Source organism: Sphaerodactylus townsendi, linkage group LG01, assembly GCF_021028975.2.
Source record: "Sphaerodactylus townsendi isolate TG3544 linkage group LG01, MPM_Stown_v2.3, whole genome shotgun sequence".
NCBI classification, from domain to species: Eukaryota; Metazoa; Chordata; class Lepidosauria; order Squamata; family Sphaerodactylidae; genus Sphaerodactylus; species Sphaerodactylus townsendi.
In genome coordinates, this window is record NC_059425.1 from 9,061,762 (window position 1) to 9,086,263 (window position 24,502).

A 24,502-nucleotide genomic window follows, 5' to 3' on the forward strand; every position below is an offset into this window, starting at 1 on the left:
CTGGGGAGAAGAATTAGGACTAATAGAAGGAAACACTTCTTCACGCAACGTGTGATTGGTGTTTGGAATATGCTGCCACAGGAGGTGGTGATGGCCACTAACCTGGATAGCTTTAAAAAGGGCATGGACAGATTTATGGAGGAGAAGTCGATCTATGGCTACCAGTCTTGATCCTCCTTGATCTCAGATTGCAAATGCCTTAACAGACCAGGTGCTCAGGAGCAGCAGCAGCAGAAGGCCATTGCTTTCACCTCCTGCACGTGAGCTCCCAAAGGCACCTGGTGGGCCACTGCGAGTAGCAGAGTGCTGGACTAGATGGACTCTGGTCTGATCCAGCAGGTTAGTTCTTATGTTCTTAAGTTATGGGAGCCCACTGGAGGGGATTGGTCAAAACTCACAAAACCAAGGATTTGGGGAGCTCTTCAGGCAGCGAAGTACGTTTCCTCACCCCTCTCAGTAGCCAGTTATAATGCAATTAATTTTTCCTTGAAATCAAACAAAAGCCAAGTTTCTAGCCCTCATGGTTGAAGGTAAGGGAGACGGCTGGGGCCAAAAAGTCAAAACTCATGAAAGCCAAGGACCGGGAAGTTCCTCTGGCAATGAGGTACTTTTCCACAATCAAATTTCCACGATCAAATGAGGTTATGATCAAATTAAATTAGCAAATCCATACTAATTCATCACAGAAACCGGGTTACCTCAGAATGGAAGGTGCTTGTGTGTATGCTGGCCAAGGTCAGCTCTGAAAGACTACAAAACGCCTTCTTCCTTTCCCTGCGACCAGGAACAAGGGAACGCCCTTCTTTGCAGTTTTTTGCCCGAGCTTACAGGCAACAAGCCCCCGAGACCCACAATCCACGCAGTGCCACGCTGGGCTCAGGGACAGACCATGAGAGTAGGGCTGGAACGCCACGATTCGTACACCCGACTTCAAAACCGAGTCCTTTCCGAGCCCCCAAATGGGAACAAAAGGAATCATGGAATCATAGAGTTGGAAGAGGCCCCCAAGGCTCATCAAGTCCAACCCCCTGCAATGCAGGAACACACAATCAAAACGCTCCAGACAGGGGGCCATCCAGCTTCCCTTTAAAAACCTCCAAAGAAGGAGACTCCACCACTCTCCCGAGGTAGTGCATTCCACTGTCAAGAAGTTCTTCCTGATGTTTAGGTGGAATATCTTTTCCTTCACCTTGAACCCATTCCTCCTGGTCCTAGTCTCTGGAGCAGCAGAAAACAAGCTTGCTCCCTCACCAACATGACAGCCCTTCAGATATCTAAACATGGTTATCAGGTCACCTCTTAAAAGGAAATCGACACCGGTAAACCTCTGGCAATGCCGACCTCTCAGGTTAGATATTACAATCAATTTCCCGGGAGATAAAAATTGTGAATATGGGGGGTAACCCACAGAGTCCTGCAATGGGACCGAGCCCCAAGAACTGGGGGGGGGGGGGAGAGGAAGGTGTGGTGGACAAGGCTGGAGCCGCAAACGGTTTCCTGAGGGGCAGCTGCCCACCCAGAAAGGGCAGAGTTCAAACTGCCGGCTCCTTCCTCTGCGGAAGAGGGAGGCATTCTTTGGACAATTCCATCGCCCTGGGAAGCCGGAAGGCTGAACGACAGGTTGAGTGGGAGGGGGCTGAAAATACGGCTCCTGCCAACTGGACGTTTGAATTCCCAGACCCAACCAAAGAGCTGTTGACGTTGGGGACAGGAAGTCACGCTCTACGGGAACCCGGCTCTCATTCCTGGGGAAGGGTGTGTGTGTGTGTGTGAAAGAGCAAAAGAGACACAGCCTTTCTTCCGCCACTTCGACATTTCAGCTGCTCAGCGCTTTTAGGCGGCTTATGGCCTTGAGGACTCTAATCCAGGGAACCGGGTTTGTTTCCCTGCTCTGCCACTCGAGCTGTGGAGGCTTATCTGGTGGGCCGGATTAGCTTGTGCACTCCAACACACGCCAGCTGGGGAACCTTGGGCTAGTCTCAGTTCTTCGGAGCTCTCTCAGCCCCACCCACCTCACGGGGGGGGGGAGGGAAAGGAGATTGTTAAGCCCCTTTGAGTCTCCTTGCAGAAGAGAAAGGGGGGATAGAAATCCAACTCTTCTTCTTCTCCTTCTGTTCCACCGGATTAAATCACTTGGAATTAGATCATCTCCTTTCGGCCTCTGGGTGGGAGGGGGAAGAGGTGATGGTGGAAATTATGTACTATTTATTAGTTATTGCTGTCAGTTTTAAACACTTTTAACCCCTTTTAACTGTCTTGCATTAGATGTTGTTTTATTGTTAAACTGTATTGTTCTAACTGCGAATGACTGGATTGATGTTTTCATTAACGTAAGTTAAGGATGTAAAACTGATTCTATTTTGTAACCCGCCCTGAGCCCCACGGGGATGGGGCGGGATATAAATGCAATAAAATAAATAAAACAAATTAAAAACCCATGAAGGATGCACTCAAACAATCCAAAGCAAACTGGGACACAGTTAGAAACAGGACACACACACACCCCCAAATGAAGTGAAGGGGACAGAGGACAAACGAGTAACGAGAAGAGTGTCAAGTTGGAATCCTCCACCTTAAATTCTGAAATCATCTGACAAGGACTTTCAATCCACTTTGCAGCTGGATTTCACTGTGCAGAATAGCAAAATCCAATTGCAAACAATTGTGAAAGTGGATTGAAAGTGCATTATTCTGCATGTGGGGAGGGGCCTTTGTCCATCTGAACTTTTTAAAAATCCAAGGCTGAGCGGCAGTGTGCAGGAATGGCCACAAGGTGGGGCTGTGGTGCAGCAAAAGGAGTCGCGCACACCCACAGCGGAAGCCGTAAACAGGAACAAAACTCAAGGTTGGTTCTTTTTCTCTTTGCAGCTTAGATTTTTTCTGCAGGGTGTGTGTGGGGGGTTATTAAAGGGGAATATTCTATAGTTAAGTGAAACCACCATAAGAACATCTCCTCCCCCCGCCCCCGAAACTGGCGTTGGAAGAAAGTGGCATTAGCAATGCCAACCTTCTGTCTTCGCAAAGGCTCCGGCACCTTTTCAACAGCTACCCAACTACCGAAACCCAGCAGGCAACCTCCTTAGCAACAAGGTGTGGTTGTTGCCCCCGGAGACCCCTCCGTTCTGCGGAGGGAAATTTGCTGGTGGTCCCAGGGCCCATGACTGTTCGACTGGCTTCAACATAGGCCAGGGCTTTTACGGCCCCAGCCTGGTGGAATGCTCTACCTGGCGAAATCCAGGCCTTGCAAAGTCTGTTTCGTTCCACAGGGCCTACAAAACAGAGCTGTTCCGCCAGGCCTTTCCTGTTGAGCCAGCCGGACATCCCCCCTTAAAATAACCTCTGGTCCTCGACACTCCTCGATTAAAAAGAACCTCTGGTCCTCGATTCCCCACTCCTCTACAGGAGGAGGAGGAGAAAGAGAAAGAGGGAGAGGGAGAGGGGGAGGGGGAGGAGGAGGAGGAGGAGGAGGAGGAGGAGGAGGAGAAGGAGAAGGAGAAGGAGAAGGAGGAGAAGAAGAAGAAGAAGAAGAAGAGGAGGAGGAGGAGTTGGGAGTTTGGATTTATACCCCACCTTTCTCTCCTGTAAGGACACTCAAGGTGGTTTACAAGCTCCTTTCCCTTCCTCTCCCCACAACAGACACCTTGTGAGGCAGGTGGGGCTGAGAGAGGTGTGAGAGAACTGTGACTAGCCCTAGGTCACCCAGCAGGAACCGTAGGAGTGCGGAAACACATCTGGTTCACCAGATAAGCCTCTGCCACTCAAGTGGAGGAGTGGGGAATCAAACCCAGTTCTCCAGATTAGAATCCACCTGCTCTTAACCACTACACCATGCAGACTCTCTGAGCAGTGGACTCTTATCTGGAGACCTGGATTTGTTTCCCCTGCTGGGTGTCCTTTGGTCTGTCACGGTTCTCTCGGAACTCTCTCAGTCCCGCCCATCTCACAAGGTGCCTGCTTTGGGGAGGGGAAAGGAAGCCGACTGAACGCCGCTTTGAGACTCCTTGAAGGTAGAGAAAAACAGAGCACAAAAGCCAGCTCCCCTTGTTCTTCTGACTCAGCACTGTGTTCAAACAGGGCACAAGGCACAGCCTCTGCCGCCAGACGCTCTCTTCCTGATAAGCAGCAGCCATGAAGCAAATTTATTTTGACGTGCCTAATGCCAATTGCAGGCCCTGACCTCGACGGCCTGCGCTAGCCCAATCTTGTCAGATATCAGAAGCTAAGCAGGGGTCAGCTTTGGTTAGTATTCAGAGGGGAGACCATAGAATCACAGGGTTGGAAGAGACCCCTGAGGGCATCAAGTCCAACCCCTGATAATGCAGGAACGCATATTCAAAGCACCTCTGACAAATGGCCATCCAGCCTCACTTTAAGAACCTCCAAAGAAGGAGACTCCACCACCCTCCAAGGAAGTGCATTCCGCTATCCAACAGTCCTTACTGTCAACAAGTTCTTTTTAATGTTTAGGTGGAATCTCTTTCCCTTCACCTTGAGCCCATGATTCCTGGTCCTGGTCTCCGGAGCAGCAGAAAACAAGCTCGCTCCCTCACCAACATGACATCCCTTCAAATATCTAAACATGGCTATCATGTCACCTCTCAACCTTCTCTCCTCCAGACTAAACCTCCCCAGCCTCTCCTCGTAGGACATGGACTCCAGACCTTTGACCATTTTGGTTGCCCTCCTCTGCACACATTCCATCTTGTCAATACCCTTCTTGAATTGCGGTGCCCAGAACTGTACACAATATTCCAGGTGAGGTCTAACCAATGCAGAATAGAGAGGTACAATTACATCCCTCAATCTGGACCACTAAGGAAGACCTTTGCCGTATGCAGAGGCCACAATGGTGAGCCACCCTTGTTAGCATCTTGCCTTGAAAACCCCACAAGGAACCGCCATACGATCTACGCCGGCTGCCAATTTGCTTTTGGACATAGGTCAGCGCACCTGCTTTTACCTTAAAGGGCCTAATTCAGACCAGAGCCTTTCAAAAACTCTTTTCGGCTCATTTAGTGATTAAAACAGTCTTCAGTTCCTACTGTCCAAGCTAATGTGGCGGGCTAGTAAATACAGGGAGCGTTTGGGACATTCACATTCGTACCCCCCTCCCCTCCAAAAATGTTCTTCATTCATCCCTCCTCCACCACCCCCTTGCCGAAAGCTACTGCAGTAAGCTGAAATGATAATCAAGAAGAGCATAGGTGTCAAACTCAGGCCTTCCAGATGTTCATGGACTACAACTCCCAGCAGCCCCTACTAGCATGGCCCAATTGGCCCTGCTGGCATGGGCTAATGGGAATTGTAGGTCATGAACACTTGGAGGGCCTGAGTTTGACACCTATGGTCAAGAGGAAGGGGGAGGGACATAATTAGCTGCCAGAGACACAGCTGGGATCTTGAGGAACTACTCAGAATGGAGAAGCATGCATTCCATAGGACAGTGGTGGCGAACCTTTTCGAGACCGAGTGCCCAAATGGCAACCCCAAAACACACTTATTTATCGCACAGTGCCAACACGGCAATTTAACCTGAATACTGAGGTTTTAGTTTAGAAAAAAACGGTTGGCTCTGAGGCATGTGTTACTCGGGAGTTGATAGTAGTCAGTGGCTTTGCTTTGAAGCAACCGTGCAACTCTTCCAACGGGTGAATCACGACCCCAGGAGGGTTTGCTCAGAAGCAAGCCCCATTGCCAGCAACTGAGCTTACTCCCAGGTAAAGGATCGCGCTTTAGTGCTTCGCATGAAAATCAGTGGGGTTTAACAGCGCTTAACAGGGTTACCTACGCTGCTTCCCCAAAACTAGGTCTTAGGTTTAATGCTAATAATCGAGCCCAGCAGCCCAGGCCAGCCTAGATGTGGGGGGGCGGCGCGACTCTGTTTGCCTGTGCCCAGAGAGAGGGCTCTGAGTGCCACCTCTGGCACCCGTGCCATAGGTTCGCCACCACTGCCATAGGAGCTCCCCTCTCCGTCCCACCCCCCAAAAATCAGGACCCTGAATAGAGAGATGGCCAACTTCTCACTACAGGAGAAAAGGATAAAGGGGCGCTTGATAAAAATTGGGGACGTCCCTTAAGGAGTCACAGAAAACCAGAGCTCTTCCATCACCCCCAGACTGAGTTTGCCGGCTACACCCGTCTTGCCTTTGGGCTGGAAACTGCAGGGGGATTCTCCCGTGGAAGACTCCCAAAGTTGTAAGCAAGATAAGTAGCACCACAGAGAGGAGAGGAAAAAAGGGCTGACCCACAAGCGCCGCCGGCCAGCCAGCCCGCCACCGAACCCGGAAAGGAGAGGCAAGCCGCCCTTACCGTGTATTCCATCACTGGTAATGCGGGCCGCGGGTGGACAGTCCCTCTTCTCGGGAGCCAAACCTGTGGTTTAGTGACAAAGAGGGAATTAGCCGGGGGGCTGGCCGGGCCGTGCCGTGCCGGACGGCGGGGAAAGGGGATATGGATTCCATGCAGACCCCAGGAAGGCAAATGTTTCCTTTTTTTTAGGCCGAGGAAGTTGGGGAGGGGGGAGCCGAGAGTTAAAGGTCAGACGAGGCAAGTGCCGAAGCTACGCTCAAATCTGGCCGCTAAACCTCTTCTGCGTGGACGAAGAGAAACTGCCAGAGCTGCTCATGAACCCCGATTCCACAGAAGTGTGGCTCGGGGTGAAGAATTCAGAATCCTGGCAACATCACCTTCCCTTTAACAACAAACCGACCCAATGCATTGTCGAAGGCTTTCGTGGCCGGACTCAACTGGTTGTTGTGGGCTTTAAGAAGAACTTAAGAACATAAGAAAGAGCCTGCTGGATCAGACCAGAGTCCATCTAGTCCAGCTCTCTGCTACTCGCAGTGGCCCACCAGGTGCCTTTGGGAGCTCACATGCAGGATGTGAAAGCAATGGCCTTCTGCTGCTGCTGCTGCTCCTGAGCACCTGGTCTGCTAAGGCATTTGCAATATGAGATCAAGGAGGATCAAGATTGGGAGCCAGAGATCGACTTCTCCTCCATAAATCTGTCCAAGCCCCTTTTAAAGCTATCCAGGTTAGTGGCCATCACCCCCTCCTGTGGCAGCCTGCATCTGTGGCTGGCATCTTCAGAGGTGTATTACAGAGAGAAGCGTGTTACAGTGTGTAACACAGGACAAAGTGTTTAACACACTTCTCTCTGTGATGCACCTCTGAAGATGCCAGCCACTGGTCCAGGTGAAACATTAGGAACAAGATCTATCAGACCACGGCCACACAGCCCAGAAAGCCCACAACAACCAAACCAACCTGAGTTTCTAGTCCTCGTGAATGTGGGGAAATGCTTGAACAGGCCAAAATCCCAGAACCAAGGAAAAGGTTTTGCGTCATCCGTTAAGAGGAATGCAGGCCTAGAGATATTCCTAGCATCCTATGGCCCAGAGATGACACCGTTTGCCCTGATTTACCCAGAACACTTTCTGTTTTGTTCCTATTTTTGATGAGAAAGAGGGAAGGTTGGCCGTGCCCTATATACCGTTTCCAGAGGTGTTCAGCTATTGTAACCACCAAGCCCTTCTTGTGTGCTGGCAGCAAAGGACTGTAACTATCTGTGTTTCATTACACAGCAAAACAAAAAGAACTCATGGATTAGTGATAGCGAACCTTTTCGAGACCGAGTGCCCAAACTGCAACCCAAAACCCACTTATTTATCGCAAAGTGCCAACCCGGCTATTTAACCTGAATGCTGAGGTTTTAGTTTTTAAAAAATGGTTGACTCTGAGGCGTGCGTTACTCAGGAGTAAACTTGGTGGTAAAAGGTGGCTTTGCTTTGAAGCAACTGTGCAACTCTTCGAACGGGTGAATCACGACCCTAGGAGGGTTGACTCAGAAGCAAGCCACGTTGCCAGCAACCGAGCTTACTCCCAGATAAAGGATCGCGATTTAGGTCTTTGCATGAAAATCACTGGGGTTTAACAACACTTAACAGGGTTACCTACACTGCTTCCCCAAAACTAGGTCTTAGGTTTAATGCTAATAATCGAGGCCAGCAGCCCAGGCCAGCCTAGATGTGTGTGGGGGGGGCATTTCCCCCTGACATGATGAACTCTGTTTGTACGTGCCCACAGAAAGGGCCCTGAGTGCCACCTCTGGCACCCGTGCCATAGGTTCGCCATCACTGTCATAAATTATAATTGCCCCTATGAATACAGTTGTATTTTCTGTACATGTATATTGTTAGTGGCTTGTATTTTTGTATTTCTGTAACTTTCGGCATTTATGTATATTCATAGCTGTTTTAGACAACAGTGCTCTTATTTTCACTTCTCGGTCCACTCAGGCCCCACCCCCAAAATCTCCAGGCATATCCCTTCCCAGAGATGGCTACTCTAGTGGGGCGTGTGGAGGGAATGGAGCGCAGCAAATATGTGATGCTACACAGCTGGCCTTCAAAGCAGTCCTCTTATCCAGGTGAGCAGCAGTGGCGTAGGAGGTTAAGAGCTCGTGTATCTAATCTGGAGGAACCGGGTTTGATTCCCAGCTCTGCCGCCTGAGCTGTGGAGGCTTATCTGGGGAATTCAGATTAGCCTGGGCACTCCCACACACGCCAGCTGGGTGACCTTGGGCTAGTCACAGCTTCTCGGAGCTCTCTCAGCCCCACCCACCTCACGGGGTGTTTGTTGTAAGGGGGGAAGGGCAAGGAGATTGTCAGCCCTTTGAGTCTCCTGCAGGAGAGAAAGGGGGGAATATAAATCCAAACTCTTCTTCTTCTTCAACTGCTCTGTGCAGATCAGATGTAATTTTGGGACGGCTCCGGGGTTCACCTGCAGATGGGCAATCTGAGCTACAAGCCTGTGCCCATGTTCCTCGGTGAAATATTAGAGAGGAGGAGGAGGAGGAGGAGTTTGGATTTATACCCCACCCACTTTCTCTCCTGTAAGGAGACTCAAGGTGGTTTACAAGCTCCTTTCCCTCCCTCTCCCCACAACAGACACCTGGTGAGGCAGGTGGGGCTGAGAGAGTTCTGAGAGAATTGTGACTAGCAGGAATGTAGGAGTGGGGAAACACATCTGGCTCACCAGATAAGCCTCAGCCACTCAGATGGAGGAGTGGGGAATCAAACCTGGTTGTCCAGATTAGAATCCACCTGCTGTTAACCACTACACCATGCTGGTTCTTTTAAGAAGACTGTAGGAGACTCAAAGGGACTTACAAACTCCTTTTCCTCCCACCCCCGCAAACACCCTGTGAGGTAGGTGGGGCTGATAGAGCTCCGAAGAATTGTGACTAGCCCAAGGTCACCCAGCTGGCATGTGCTGGAGTGCACAGGCTAATCTAGTTCCCCAGACAAGCCTCCACAGCTCAAGTGGCAGAGCGGGGAATCAAACCCAGTTCTCCAGATTAGAATCCACCTGATCTTAACCACTGCACCAACGAGGGCTCTGAAGGGTCCTTGTGCAAGAGGACAGCACCCCCATTACCAGCTCCATTGCTCCCAGGAACGCACATGTTTAGCCCTGGTATCTAGGGTGTCTGGAGGGAAGGCAGAACAGAACAGCCTGATTCTTTTATATCTCGGGAACTGAGCAAGAAAAGTACTCGGATGGGAAATGGCCGAGGAAGATGCTGCAGAGGAAGGCCGTGGCAAACCACCTCTGCTTCCCACCTGCCGGGCTGGGATCATTCTATGTGGAAGCTAAGCCTGGTCTGCACTATTTATTTATTTTATTTTTATTTTGTTGGATTTCTATCCCACCCAATCTCTGAAGGACTAGGATTTCTCACAATACTAGAACCAGGGGGCATTCATTGAAAATGCTGGGGGGAAGAATTAGGACTAATAAAAGGAAACACTTCTTCACGCAACGTGTGATTGGTGTTTGGAATATGCTGCCACAGGAGGTGGTGACGGCCACTAACCTGGATAGCTTTAAAAGGGGCTTGGACAGATTGATGGAGGAGAAGTCGATCTATGGCTACCAATCTTGATCCTCTTTGATCTGAGATTGCAAAGGCCTTAACAGTCCAGGTGCTCGGGAGCAGCAGCAGCAGCAGAAGGCCATTGCTTTCACCTCCTGCACGTGAGCTCCCAAAGGGGCACCTGAGTGGAGCCACTCTTGCGAGTATGAGCTGGACTAGATGGACTCTGGTCTGATCCAGCAGGCTAGTTCTTAGGTTCTTAAGGGAGACCACCAAGGAAGGCTGTGCGGAGGAAGGCAGTGGCAAACTATCTTTAATCCTCACTTATCTTGAAAGCCCCTTGCTGGGGTTGTTGTATGTTGGAAACTAAGCAAGATCTGTACTTGGCAGGGAGACCACCAAGGAAGACCCTGCAGAGGAAGGCTGTGGCAAACCACCTCTGCTTCTCACTTGCCTTGCTGGGGTCATTATATGTTGGAAGATAAGCAGAGTCGGTACTCAAAAGGGAGACCACCAAGGAAAACTCTGCAAAGGAAGGCCATAGCAAACCACCTTTGCTTCTCATCTGCCTTCAAAGCTGCTTGCTGGGACCGCCGTAGGTCGTCTCTGACTCGCTGGCCCCTGCGTACATACCTTAGGCATCCACAGCCTTTCTCCTAAGCGTTCAGATCCTGAGTTTTCAGATCCTGAAAGGAGGCCTTCCTTTCCCACCTCCCACAAACCAGGGGCTAACGTATCGCTCGGCACCTCAGAAATGCATCCCAGCCGGCCAAACAACCCAGACTGGAACTTCCTTGCGCCTTATCTGCAGCCGCCTCACACCCAGCCTGGGTCTGCCAAAGGGCTGGGAGAGAGATCAGCCCGGGAGGCGGCGAGATAAAGAGGGTTTGCTCAGAGGAACGAGAGCCAGCTGCCGGCCCCAGCCCAGAGTCCTCCAGGATGGCGCTGCCTTTCTGACCAAGCAGGAAGAGCCCGCCTGGTAAACAAGCGGGTGATTAATGACCTCCCGAGGGAGGGAGAGCCAAAGGCAAGATGGGGGGGGGGGGTACACAGCCTGCCAAGCACAGCCTGAGCCACTAAAGGGGGGTGGGAGCTCAGATCTGCACCAGTTCGGCCAGGAAAACACTGTTGGAGGGTGAATAGCATGATAAATGTTGGAAGTGAAGGACTTTACGCTGTTTCCTGCCTCAACCTACAGAGGGTTTTTTTACTAGAGAGCTAGTGGCTAGAGAGGGACCTAGGGATTTGACACCTTTACTCTATCATGCTGGTTCTATCCCTTTGATGTTAGACTGATACTCTCAGGGACTTCCTTCCTTCCGGCTTCTTCCTCGACCCCTTCTCCCTTTCTATTCCTACCATGCCTAGAGAGAGGATGGATGCTCCTCGCATCCATCTCCATCCAGCTAGATTAGGATAGCATAGTGACTCTACCTACCTTTCTATCCAGAATGGAGTTCACTAATAAATACTCTTTTTACTAGATTAGAAGCTACAACTGACTCCGACTTTCTTTTGTGCAAGCTTGCCGTACATTGGGATCCGTCACGCACACGCACGCACACGAGGTAAGGGCTTCTGCTGTGTTCTAGCCACCCGTGCCGCTCTGCTAACTACGATAAGGGATAATCTCCAACTACCAGGAGCACTTATCCCAACAAAATGGACATCCCGCTTCAGGCAGGAAAGGATCACTGTGGCCAAGGTTGGGGGGCGGGGCTGCTAGCCTCCAAGCAAGGTAGGTACACCTGAAAGTGACCAAAAAGAATATCCTCTACCTTTGAGGCTCAAGTACTGTAAAACACCGTTTCCTTAAATAATGCTTAACAAACATATAGGTCAGGTGTCCAACTCTGGTGCTTCAGATGTTCGTGGACTACAATTCCCATCAGCCCCTGTTGGCGTGACCAATTAGCCATGCCAGCAAGGGCTAATGGAATTTGTAGTCCATGAACATCTGAAGCGCCAGAGTTGGACACCCCTGATATAGGTATTACTACCTTCACAATGATATTTTTACTAGAACAATCATTTTTATGTCATTGCAATGATATATCTCAAACAAAAAAACCCCGTTCTACATGATATATAACAATAATCCTGTTTTTGTATTTGAAATGTATGGTACTTCTGGTTTATGCCTATTACAGGTTTTTGGATTGGATTGGACAAAAAACCCTTTAAGATAAGTATACAATAAACAAGGGGCGAGCTAACATAAGCACAAAATATCCTCATGAGAAATCAAGTTATCTGCTATAAAATAATAAATGACGTTGGACTTACGTTATCGTACTCACAAACATAAAGACCTCGTAAAAAATTCTTAATGATTAACACAAAAAAGATTTGTTTCTCTCTTTTTTTCCAACGTGATGCCTCTCCTACAAAATACAACATAAAATTCAATTGCATACATTAACTTTATGATAAACACCTGCAGGAAACCAGACCAGTACTAATCTCCAAACACCATAACAACGTGAACACAAATTTTTCCACAGATGGGACCACAGAAGGTGTTCACGAGGCATAATGTAACCGGGGGGGGGGGGGGGGGGGGGGCTAGTTAGCTCCTTGTATATTGTATATCTCATACCCACGTAAAGAGTTTTTTGTTTGCGTTGTATCATTGTAAGGGCGTAAAAATTCTTGTTCTAGTAAAAATATCCTTACGAATGTAGTAATATCTATGTGTTTGTTAAGCGTTATTTAAGGAAACTGTGTTTCACAACACTTGAGCCTGGAATATTCTTTTTGATAACCTCCAAGCAAGACCTGGAAATCTGGAACGACAACTGATCTTCACACTACACCAGGGGTCTGCAACCTGCGGCTCTCCAGATGTTCATGGACTACAAATCCCATCAGCCCGTGCCAGCATGGCCAATTTGGACGAGGGGCAGGGGGGGCGCTCTATGGCGTGAGACCTGATGAAGACCTGCCCCTCCCCAATACCACCCTCTGCAGGATTCACCTCCCCCCCCAAATCTCCAGGAATGTCCCAGCCTGGAGGTGGCAACCTCAAATGTGGGAAATCCCAGGTTCCATTTCGAGCCTCTTCAGTTAAATGGATCTCAGAAAATATGGCCAAGAAAGTTCCTCGGCTGAGGAGCAGAAATGGGCCAGAGTCGATGTTGGTATTTTGGGTGGGTGGTCGATGCTTAACAGGAGATTCTTTGCTTTGCAGGTATGTGGAAGACCTCAGTTTTGGCCCCACCTTCTTCCCTTACATGTCATGCAGGGAGCAGAGCAGAGGAAGACCCCGCCGGGGACCCTGGGACCAGGGTAGCCAATTCTGGGTTGGGAAAGACCTGGAGGTTTAGGGGGTGGAGCGTGGGGAGGGCGGGGTTTGAGGGAGAGGAACTTCATTGGCAAATCATGCCATAGAGCAGTGATAGCGAACCTTTTTGAGACCAAGTGCCCAAACTGAAACCCAAAACCCACTTATTTATTGTAAAGTGCCAACACGGCAAATTTAACCTGAATACTGAGATTTTAATATAGAAAAAACTATTGGTTCCAAGGCGCGCGTTACTCGGGAGTAAGCTTGGTGGTAGTCGGTGGCTTTGAAGCAACTGTGCAACGCTTCGAATGGGTGAATCACGACCCTAGGAGGGTTTACTCAGAAGCAAACCCCATTGCCAGCAACCGAGCTTACTCCCAGGTAAAGGATCACACTTTCGTTCTTCCCATGAAAATCAGTAGGGTTTAACAGCGCTTAACAGGGTTACCTACATTGCTTCCCCAAAGCTAGGTCTTAGGTTTAATGCTAATAATCTCCCTGAAATAGTTACACTATTATCACATGACGAACTCTATGCACGCGTGCCCACAGAGAGGGCTCTGAGTGCCACCTCTGGCATCCGTGCCATAGGTTCGCCACCACTGCCATAGAGTCCACACACAAACCCCAAGCAGTAATTTTCTCCAGGGGAACTCATCTCTGTAGTCATAGACTACGGCACATACATTTTTCTAAGCAACTAACGGAATTAAGGCTCAAGAGAATCCGACCAAGTAAAATCCAGCCTCTAATGTCAACAAGGTAGAGATTATGCCTGCGGCAGGCTTTTAAAGGAGATGGCTCCTCCTCCTGTGGGCTGGGTGGGTGGTGGGTGTCTCCTGTTCAAATTCCTGGTGTCTTGAATCCATCGCCTCTCAATCCGTAAAGATGGGAAAGAATTCTGCCGGAGGTGACAGAGAACTGGGGCCAGCCAGAATCAACTGTTCTGGACTACAGGAGGTCCTGATGCAGTGGGGAGGATATTCGGGCAGAGAGACCATGCTTTGAATCCCCAAATGCCATGGAAATATGCGGGGTGACCTTCAGCCAGTCACACCTTCTCAGTTTAACCTGCAGCACAGGGTTGGGGGAATGACATCAGCCACTTTGGATCCCCAGTGGGGGGGAAAAAGGCGGAGTACAAATGAAATAAACAAACAGTCTCATGGGCTTAAGCCACTGTGTGTCTGCACGGGGAGAAAGGGAAATGGGGGTGCCTCCTGCCCCCTGCACGCAGTGCCTGCAGAAATAGATCTGCGTCTTCCGTGTCAGCAGAGGGAGACGTGGCACGATCCCCGTGACCCAGTTCCAGCTCTCTGAACCTTCCCGCGGAAGGAATGATGTTGCAGGCGTCTACTGGACGACACTCGCAGGCCGTGCGCGACAGCCCGTAAAGGGGAATGCCCCGGCATACACACGGTGGGGAGGATCGCCCAGCAAGTGAAGTGATCTACAAACTTAGTCCCCCCTACCTTCCTGCTGCACGGCCTCCCCTTCCTAACCCCAGAAGGGTGAAACATAAATAGGATAAAAGCCAGGACAAGGAGGATGGCGCCCTCTCCCTTCTGGAATCGAGTCGCTCCTCCTCTTCCTCCCTAGACAAAAGAGACTAAAATATATCCAAAGGGGCTGGTGTTTCCTTATCTCTCTCTCTCTTTCTCCCCCTTTAATTTTGGGGCATTCCGATTTTTTTTTAAGCCATGAAACTCGAGATGTCCGCCACCACCCCTCCAGGCAGGGCTGAGAAAATGACACCCCGTGCACAACCCAGACATTCCTTCGTCCCCAGGTGACCGGCGGCTGAACAAGAATGAGCAAGAGCTGCAGCCGTCTCCGTGCTTTTGAAACTTCACTTTCTGTCCCGGAGGCTCTGCGAAGCTCAGATTCGTTTCGGGACAAACGGAACGGCGGCGGCCACGAGAAAGAAAAAGTGGCAGATGATAGAATCATAGAGTTGGGAGAGGCCACCAGGGCCACCAAGTCCAACCCCCTTCAATGCAGGAACACACAATCAAAGCACTCCTGACCGATGGCCATTCAGCTTCTCTTTAAAAACCTACAAAGAGGGAGACTATACCACCCTCTCTGGTGGTGAATTCCACCGTTGAACAGCCCTGATGGTTAGGAACGAGGAGGAAGAAGGAGGAGTTGGATTTATATCCCCCCCATTCTCTCCTATAGGAGACAAAAGGGGCTTACAATCTCCTTCCCCTTCCCCCCCGCCACAACAAACACCCTGTGAGGTAGGTGGGGCTCAGAGAGCTCCAAAGAACTGTGACTAGCCCAAGGTCACCCAGCTGGCGTGTGTGGGAGTGTACAGGCTAATCTGAATTACCCAGATAAGCCTCCACAGCTCAAGCGGCAGAACGGGAATCAAACCCCGTTCCTCTAGATCAGGGGTAGGGAATCAGTAAGCTTTCCAGATAGCCTGAACTACAATGAATCAGTTTCTGTTAGTACATGGCCAATTGGCCATGCTGGTAGGGGCTGATGGGAATTGTAGTTCCTGAACATCTGGAGAGCCGCAGGTTCCCTACCCCTGCTCTAGATTAGAATACATCTGCTCTTAACCACTACGCTGCTCACGAAGAAGGAAGAAGAGTTTGGATTTATACCCCACCTTTATCTCAAGGAGACTCAAGGTGGCCTACAAGCTCCTTTCCCTTCCTCTCCCCACAACAGACACCCTGTGAGGCAGGTGCGGCTGAGAGAGTTCAGAGAGAACTGTGACTAGCCCAAGGTCACCCAGCAGGAACGTAGGAGTGTGGAAACACACCTGGCCCCACCAGGATAAGCCTCCACCACTCATGTGGAGGAGTGGGGAATCAAACCCAGTTCTCCAGATTAGAATGTGCCTGCTCTTAACCACTATGCCACGTTGGATGGTGGCGCTTGGACCCATGACAGCGTCTTAATGGTGTAGTGCAATTCTCTCAGGACTCTGTCAGCCTCACCTGCCTCACAAGGTCTCTGTGCAAGAAAAGAGATTCGTGGCTTCTCTCGGTCCACCAAGGTAGCTACAACTCAGCAACCGGGAAACAAGACCGGAATGCAGAGGACAAAATATCTTTAATCAAACCTCCTAATTGTAATTTTTAAAAAGCATCGACAGAAACGACAGCTACTCAAAGATTCCAACGGCCGTCGCATCGGTTCCGCCGCCTCATCTTGGGTGCGGAAGCATCAAGGAAGCCATGAGAAAGTATGCAGTAATAAAACTCATGTATATGGTAAATATCCAGTAAAACTCACATATCCAGTAAAACATCCAGTGAAATTCATTCCTGAACCGAGTGGTTCAGGGTCACGGACTCTCATCGATCTCTGTAGCTTCAAGAGGGCTTGGTCCTGATTCGTATTTGGATGGGAGACCACCAAGGGAGTCGGGAGTTGCTACGCAGAGGCAGGCAGGCAATGGCAGACAACCTCTGCCTGTTTTTTGCCCTGACCTGATTGGCTCAGGCTGGCCCGATCTCATCAGATCTTGGAAGCTAAACAAGGCTGGCCCTTCTTAGCATTTGGGTGGGAGACCACCAAGGGAGTCAGAGGTTGCTACACACAGGCAGCATAAGCATAAGCATTTTTATTGTCATTGTGCACGCACAACGAAATTTACAGCAGCATTCCTCGATGCACACAATTTCAGACTCATATCCCATCCTCACTTTCCCCTTCCTCCACCCATCCCTACACAGCCCCAAACACATCAACACGAAGCCGCGGAGTTCAGCATAGCCACAGCTCTAGAGTAGAAGCTGTCTCTAAGCCTCTTTGTCCTAGTTTTGATAGACCTGTATCGTGGCAAACAACCTCTGAATTTGGACTAATAAAAGGAAACATTTCTTCACACAACGCGTGATTGGTGTTTGGAATAGGCTGCCACAGGAGGTGGTGATGGCCACTCACGTGGATAGCTTTAAAAGGGGCTTGACAGATTTCGATGGAGGAGAAGCTCTAATCTGTGGCTACTCAGTCTTGGATCCCTCCTGACCTGGAGATTGCAAATGCCTTAGCAGACCAGGTGCTCGGGAGCAGCAGCAACAGGTGAGCTCCCAAAGGCACCTGGTGGGCCACTGCGAGTAGCAGAGTGTTGGACTAGATGGACTCTGGTCTGATCCAGCTGGCTCTTGCTTAGGTTCTTACCTTGAAAACCCTCCTTAATTGCCGCAACTCAGTCGCAACTTGGCAGCACTTTCCAGAATCCATCCAAACTCAAGACCCTTCTCTAGCCAGGGATTCAAGAACCCTGTCTCAAACCCAACTAGTTCTTTGAACTTTTGCTAGCCTCAGAGGCAAAATGAATTGGGATGTGGCTTCTGAGCTGTGGGCATCGAATTCAGGAAAGGATCGGATTCCTAATGTCGTCGAAGGCTTTCGCGGCCGGGATCAACTGGCTGTTGTGGGTTTTACGGGCTATTTTCGTGGCTGTACGGCTCGCAAAACCCACAGCAGCCAATCAGATTCTTTATCTAGCATGCAGGGCTCCCTACCTGTAGATCCTTTACAAATGTCCATTCCTTAACAGAAAGGAAGAACTGTCCCTCCCAGACCAGACCCCACGTCCATTTGGCCCAGGATTTTGAAGAGACAGTGTGGTATAGTGGTTAAGAGCAGGTGCACTCTAATCTGGAGAGCCGGGTTTCATTCCCCACTCTTCCACCTGAGTGACAGAGGCTGATCTGGGGAACCAGATTAGCCTGTGCACTCCAACACATGCCAGCTGGGTGACCTTGGACTAGTCACAGCTCTTCGGAGCTCTCTCAGCCCCACCTACCTCACAAGGTGTTTGTCAAGGGGGAGGGGGAGGGAATGGAGATTGCAAGCCCCTTTGAGTCTCTTTACAGGAGAGAAAGGGGGGGATATAAGTCCAACTCTTCTTCATTCTGCTTCCAAAAACAACCAGTCAGATGCTTCTGTTGAAGCTCCATTCATTGCCTCCCTGCTTCCCGTATTTGGAGATAGACTGCTGTGAAACACTGGAGGCTCCCTGGCACTTACAGCTTTTGATGAGCTCGCCTTCCACGAAGCAAACGGAAAGGAATGGGGAAGCCAGAGGAAGATCAGGAAATTAGCGGCTCATCTAGATCCATTCTTCTTCCACGAAATGGGATCGTAGAATCATAGAGTTGGAAGGAACCCTCTAGTTTGACTCCCCTTCTCAGTGCAGCATCAGCCTAGAGCTGTGGTGGCGAACGTTTGGCACTCCAGATGTTATGGACTACAATTCCCATCAGCCCTTGCCAGCATGGTCAATTGGCCATGCTGGCAGGGGCTGATGGGAATTGTAGTCCATAACATCTGGAGTGCCAAACGTTCGCCACCACGGGCCTAGAGCAAGGGTGTCCAACTCGGGTGCTTCAGTTGTGCATGGACTACAGTTCCCATTGTCCATGCCAGAAGGGGCTGATGGGAATTGTAGTCCATGAATATCTAAAGTGCCAGAGTTGGACACCCCTGGCGTAGAGCATCCCTGATGAGTGTTTGTCTAGCTGCTGCTTGAAAACTGCCCGGGAGGGGGAACTCCCCAGCCGATTCCAATATTGCACAATTCTTACTGGAAAATTTGTTTCCTAATATCCAGCTGGAACCTTTCTGCCTGTAATTCAAACCCATTATTACAAGTCCTCTCCTCTGCTGTCAACAGGAACAAGATCCCTGACCTCCTCCAAGTGACAGCCATGACGGTCAGGAAGTTCTTCCTGATGTTTTCCTTCACCTTGAACCCAATACTCCTGGTCCTAGTCTCTGGAGCAGCAGAAAACCAGCTTGCTCCCTCACCCACATGTAACCATCACAACAATTACCTACAGAGTCCCTCGAATGTCTGTTCTGAGTTCGAGCAAGCTGGCTTTCCAGTGCAACAAATACAGAATTGGCCAGGTAACCAGGTACCTCTCCATTGGGCAGGTTCTACTTCTAGCAGAGGTCCCCCATCTTCAACTTGCCTACCTGCATTTTTGTATCCATCAGAGCATCGGAAGGAGAAGAACAGTTTGGATTCATACCTCACCTTTCTCTCCCGGAAGGAGACTCAAGGTGGCTTACAAGCTCCTTTCCCTTCCTCTCCCCACAACAGACACCTTGTGAGGCAGGTGGGGCTGAGAGAGTTCTGAGAGAACTGTGAATGGCCCAAGGTCACCCAGCAGGAAAGCAGGAGTGCGGAAGCACACCTGGTTCACCAGATCAGCCTCCGCCGCTCAGGTGGAGGAGCGGGGAATCAAACTCGGTTCTCCAGATTAGAATCCACCTGCTCTTCACCACGACACCACGCTGGAAGGCGGTGCTTGGACCCAGCTCCGTTCATGAAGAGCATCTTTTACAATATCTTAACAGCTACCCGCTTGAGAACGCTTGTGCTGAAAAGAAGCGTGTACATATTACACGCACACAGAGAGAGAGAGAGAGAGAGAGTCCTTGAATGTACCCTGCATACAAAATCAACAGTTTGTAATTGGAACTAATTCATCAAACATGGTTTGTCAGACCTAACACAACAACCTGCCCCGAGCAGAATACGCTCTGCTTTTCTGTAATTGCTGCGGTCTGTCACAAACCTTAACCCGCTGTAATCCAAATTCCGACACTGCCCCACCCCGCAAGTTTTAGCTGAAGCCAGTTTACAGACACCGCAGCTGAACGCAGAGCGCATTTCCTAAGCGTGTTTCCAAAGCAGCTATTTCAGGCTACATGTTCCATTTTAGTACCAAAAACCCTTGAAACCGGGGGCCTCCTGATAAAGGGTGGGACCGAAGACAGTGATTTTCCAGAAGTCGGCGGTGATGGTAGAGGGAAGAGGGCCCTCCACATTCAATCCAAAAGACCCAACCAGGTCTGGGAAGGCGTTAAGATGAGGACAACATCATAAAGCATCAAATCGTACACCAGCAGCTGCTTGGCAGGGAATACAGTTGTCCGTTCCACGTTGCAACTTTCCCCATCACGGTTTTGACATATTGCTGGTCGGCGTAAGAAATTAAACGGGAATTTTGTGGAGGGCGCAGACGACTCGTGAAGGCCACCGGGCAACACAGAAAAAGTTTAGAAACTCAGAAATGCATAAAATAGAATCATAGAATTGAAAGGGACCTCAAAGGGCCATCAAGTCCAACCCCCTGCAATGAAGGAACACACGATCAAAGCACTCCTAACAGAGGGCCATCCAGTCTCTCTTTAAAAACCTCCAAAGAAGAAGAGACCACCACACTCTGAGGAAAAAGAAGAGTTTGGATTTATATCCCCCCCTTTCTCTCCTGCAGGAGACTCAAAGGGGCTGACAATCTCCTTGCCCTTCCCCCCTCACAACAAACACCCTGTGAGGTAGGTGGGGCTGAGAGAGCTCCCAGAAGCTGTGACTAGCCCAAGGTCACCCAGCTGGCGTGTGTGGGAGTGCCCAGGCTAATCTGAATTCCCCAGATAAGCCTCCACAGCTCAGGCGGCAGAGCTGGGAATCAAACCCGGTTCCTCCAGATTAGATACACGAGCTCTTAACCTCCTACGCCACTGCTGCTCCTGAGGTAGTCGATGCTAATCAAATTTGCAGATGACACCAAAATAGGAGGGGGAGCTAATACCCCAGAGGGCAGAGTCAGAATTCAAAATGACAGACAGTTACCAGTAATCCAGAGATACAGCGGAAATACTTGCCTGTTGCATCTCTGCATGAGTCACTCCACTGGCCTTGACGCTACTGAATCAGCCTCCGGAGGAGGGCCATTCCTCTACATCAAATGTGATGGCTCACCTCATTTGGTCCGGCTGCTGACAGCTCCGGCTAAGACCCCCTGGCACACAGAAGGGACTCACAGGCCTTTGACGCATTTCTGTGGCTCTTTCCCCTCCAACAGGACATTGTCTCAAGTTTGATGATTTAACCAAATGAGGACCAAACACTGCTCCGTCTGTCAAGATTGATTCATACAAGGATGCCCATCTCTTCGTGTCAGACTGTTGTATCTCTGCATGAGTCATTTCTCCAGCCTGGACTCTGTTGGATTAGTCTTGGGGGAGGGGGGCTTTCCTCTACATCAGCTGTGATTGTTCCGTCACTCACAACACACAAAATTATTGGCCTCTGTAGCTGATTCCTGCTCAGGAGGAGCCATAGCTCTGGGTTCCCCTCTGTCCAATCTGGAGACAAATCCGGGGCAGTGAATCACACAGAAACAAGGGGAGCGTGTCTTTAATCAGGCCGAAGTTTGGCATGAGAAAAGGAAGAGTGGATTTATACCCTGCCTTTCGCAGCAGTGGCGTAGGAGGTTAAGAGCTCGTGTATCTAATCTGGAGGAACCGGGTTTGATTCCCAGCTCTGCCATCTTGAGCTGTGGAGGCTTCTCTGGGGAATTCAGATTAGCCTGTGCACTCCCACACACGCCAGCTGGGTGACCTTGGGCTAGTCACAGCTTCTGGGAGCTCTCTCAGCCCCACCTACCTCACAGGGTGTTTGTTGTGAGGGGGGAAGGGCAAGGAGATTGTAAGCCTCTTTGAGTCTCCTGCAGGAGAGAAAGGGGGGATGTAAATCCAAACTCTTCTTCTTCTTCTTCTTCCTGTGAGTGGCCTACAAACTCCTTCCCTTCCTCTCCCCACAACAGGCACCTTGGGAGGCAGGTGGGGCTGAGAGAGTTCAGAGAGAACTGGGATTGGCCCAAGGTCAACCAGCAGGAATGTAGGAGTGCAGGAACACACCTGGTTCACCAGACAAGCCTTCGCCACTCAGGTGGAGGAGTGGGGAATCAAACCCGGTTCTCCGAATTAGAGTCTGCTGCTCTTAACCATTGCACCGCGCTGGCTCAGACAAGCCCGAGCACAGCAGTATCAGACGCCTGAACACAACAGTACAGTAGCGCAATCCAGACAGGCGCGAAGGTAGCAGAGAAAAATCAAGGTGAAAGCCAACTAGAAGGAGAAGGGAGAAGAGAAACCCCACCAATAGCAGAACAGACCCGGCGGGGTTCGTCCCACAGAACCGCACGTCAATCTATGCAATCTGACTTGTTCCCCACATGTGCGTTCGTCGGGTTACAGAGCCCCAGACGTTATCTATGTATGTCACACACAAAGATAACACACACGCCTCGGCAGCTATTTGCGCCTCCTGTTTTCAAAGTTCTGAGTCACGTCGCACACGGAGCACGAGAAAGCGACTCTGCCTAGAAGAAATTATCTCTTTGGGGCATTTTGTAGCTGACGCGTCTTATGCACGCTGCTTACTCACATTCCTGTGAAAATAGTATCCCACCCTCTGGGAGCAGAGATTGTGCAATGGAACGGGGCTCAGCTAGACAAAGGAGAAGAACCTCTGTTTGGCCTGGAGAGTCTCCGGTTCGATCCTGGGAATCTCCAGTTAAAAAGGAACAGGCAGGAGATGATGTGAAAAACGTGAGCCTTTGGAGAGCGGCTGCCAGCCTGAGCAGACAATACTAACTCCAACGGACCAAGGATGCAATTCAGTTTAGAATCCCAGAGTTGGAAGAGACCCCAAGGGCCATCAAGTCCAACCCCCTGTCATGCAGGAACACACAACCAAAGTACTCCAGCCTCTCTTTAAAAACCTCCAAAGAAGGAGACTCCACCACTCTCCGGGGCCGTGCATTCCACTGTTGAACAGCCCTGACGGTCAGGAAGTTTTTCCTGATGTTTAGGTGGAATCTCTTTTCCTTCCCCTTGAGCCCCTGGTCCTAGTCTCTGGAGCGACAGAAAACAAGCTTGCTCCCTCACCGACATCCCTTCAAATATCTGAACATGGCTATCAGGTCACCTCTTAACCTTCGCTTCTCCAGACTAAACATCCCCAGCTCCCTAAGTCTCTCTTTGTAGGACATGGATTCCAGACCTTTGACCATTTTGGTTGCCCTCCTCTGGACCCATTCCAGCTTGTCAATTTCCTTCTTGAATTGCGGTGCCCAGAACTGAACACAGTACTCTAGGCAAGGTCTGACCAATGCGGAGTAGCGGGATACAATTATTTCCACTTTAAGCAAGCTTCACCTACCAAATGACAGAGCACGGGCTTTAAAGTTCATTGGAAGAGCCGCGTGGCATAGTGGTTAAGTGCTTGCACTGCCACTCACACGGTCAGGAGTTCGAGCCCCCTGTGGGTCAGATATCCTGGCAGCTGGCTCATGGTCAACTTAGCCATCCATCCATTCCTTGGTCGGTAAATGAGTACCTAGCACATAGCTAGGAGGTAAAGAATAGCCAGGGAAAGCAATGGCAAACTACCCCACAAAAGAGGCTTGCCTATAAAATCACTGCTCCCAGTGGTACCCCAGGGTCGGACACGACTGAAAGGGAAACTTTACCTTGAGAACACTTTATCAGACCACACGATAAAGGGAAAAAAGAACAAAGAACTTCGAGTTGCATAATTCTCAGTCCACTTTAAAGGTACCCAGGAGTTACCACAAGAATCAAGACTGTGGCGCAAGAACAACCCAGAAGCCAAGGGGAGGAACATTTACTGCAAAACGCAGACAAAAGCAGGAAACATCCGTCTGTGCCCCCCACCCCCACCCCACAAAAGAGGAGGCTTAGAGACAAGGGAAGTTTTTCCTCCAGGGGGCCAGCAGAACTACAGAAAGCCAAGAGGCAGCAGCATGACGTCGCCAGAACAGATGTGCAATCGGGCCTCCGCTCTTTCCAAGCCTGTATTCACAGGCTCCTCTGCCCATGTCAAAAGCCCCATAACCAGACACACACACCCCACATTAAAACTTTCCCTCTGCCATAGACTCCCTAGAGGGCCTTAGGCAAAGCACTCGTCTGACCTGACCATCCCACAACTACCCATCTGCAAAACAGAGGGAATAAAACTGGGAGGCTTGAGATATGGAATATAAGTATTCCTGTTTTCTTAAGTTCCCAAAGCAGGATAGCGTCCGTTTTTGTAATACAAGAACAGGAAGAAGAGCTGGATTTATATCCCTCCTTCCTCTCTTGTAGGCAAAGGGGCTTACAAACTCCTTTCCCTTCTCCCCCCCCCACCCTGTGAGGTGGGTGGGGCTGAGAGAGCTCCGAAGAACTGGGACTAGCCCAAGGTCACCCAGTTGGCATGTGTTGGAGCACACAAGCTAACCTGGTTCCCCAGATAAGCCTCCACAGCTCAAGTGGCAGAGCAGGGAATCAAACCCGGTTCTCCAGATTAGAGTGCACCTGCTCTTAACCACTACACCACGCTGGCTCTTAATGAGTTAATCATACTACATGGTGTTCTATTTTTCCCATTCGTCCTCCTCCTGCCTTTTGTCCTGAAAAGGTAGGAGGATTTCTTTAACTATGCTTGTCGTTTACACAGCGTTCAAAGCACTACAACACCCTTGCAAAGTAGGTCGATATTATTGCTC

General features: G+C 50.1%; 1 protein-coding gene across 3 annotated transcripts in view; it reads right to left on the reverse strand.

Annotated features, from left to right (window-relative positions):
* The window catches only part of SHC1 (SHC adaptor protein 1), a 68,484-nt gene that overhangs the window by 42,558 nt on the left and 1,424 nt on the right, over positions 1–24,502 (reverse strand). Inside the window, exons 1-2 of one of the 3 annotated variants that reach the window (XM_048510514.1) lie at positions 14,636–14,901; positions 6,310–6,372 (exon numbers count right to left, since the gene is read on the reverse strand). The exons of 1 other annotated variant lie outside the window; for it this stretch is intronic. In XM_048510514.1, the coding sequence (XP_048366471.1) occupies positions 6,310–6,372; positions 14,636–14,683 (111 nt within the window). In that variant the 5' untranslated portion in view covers positions 14,684–14,901. Of the gene's footprint in view, positions 1–6,309; positions 6,373–14,635; positions 14,902–24,502 lie in introns of those variants that run through there. One more of the 3 variants, XM_048510521.1, reaches the window with a different exon arrangement.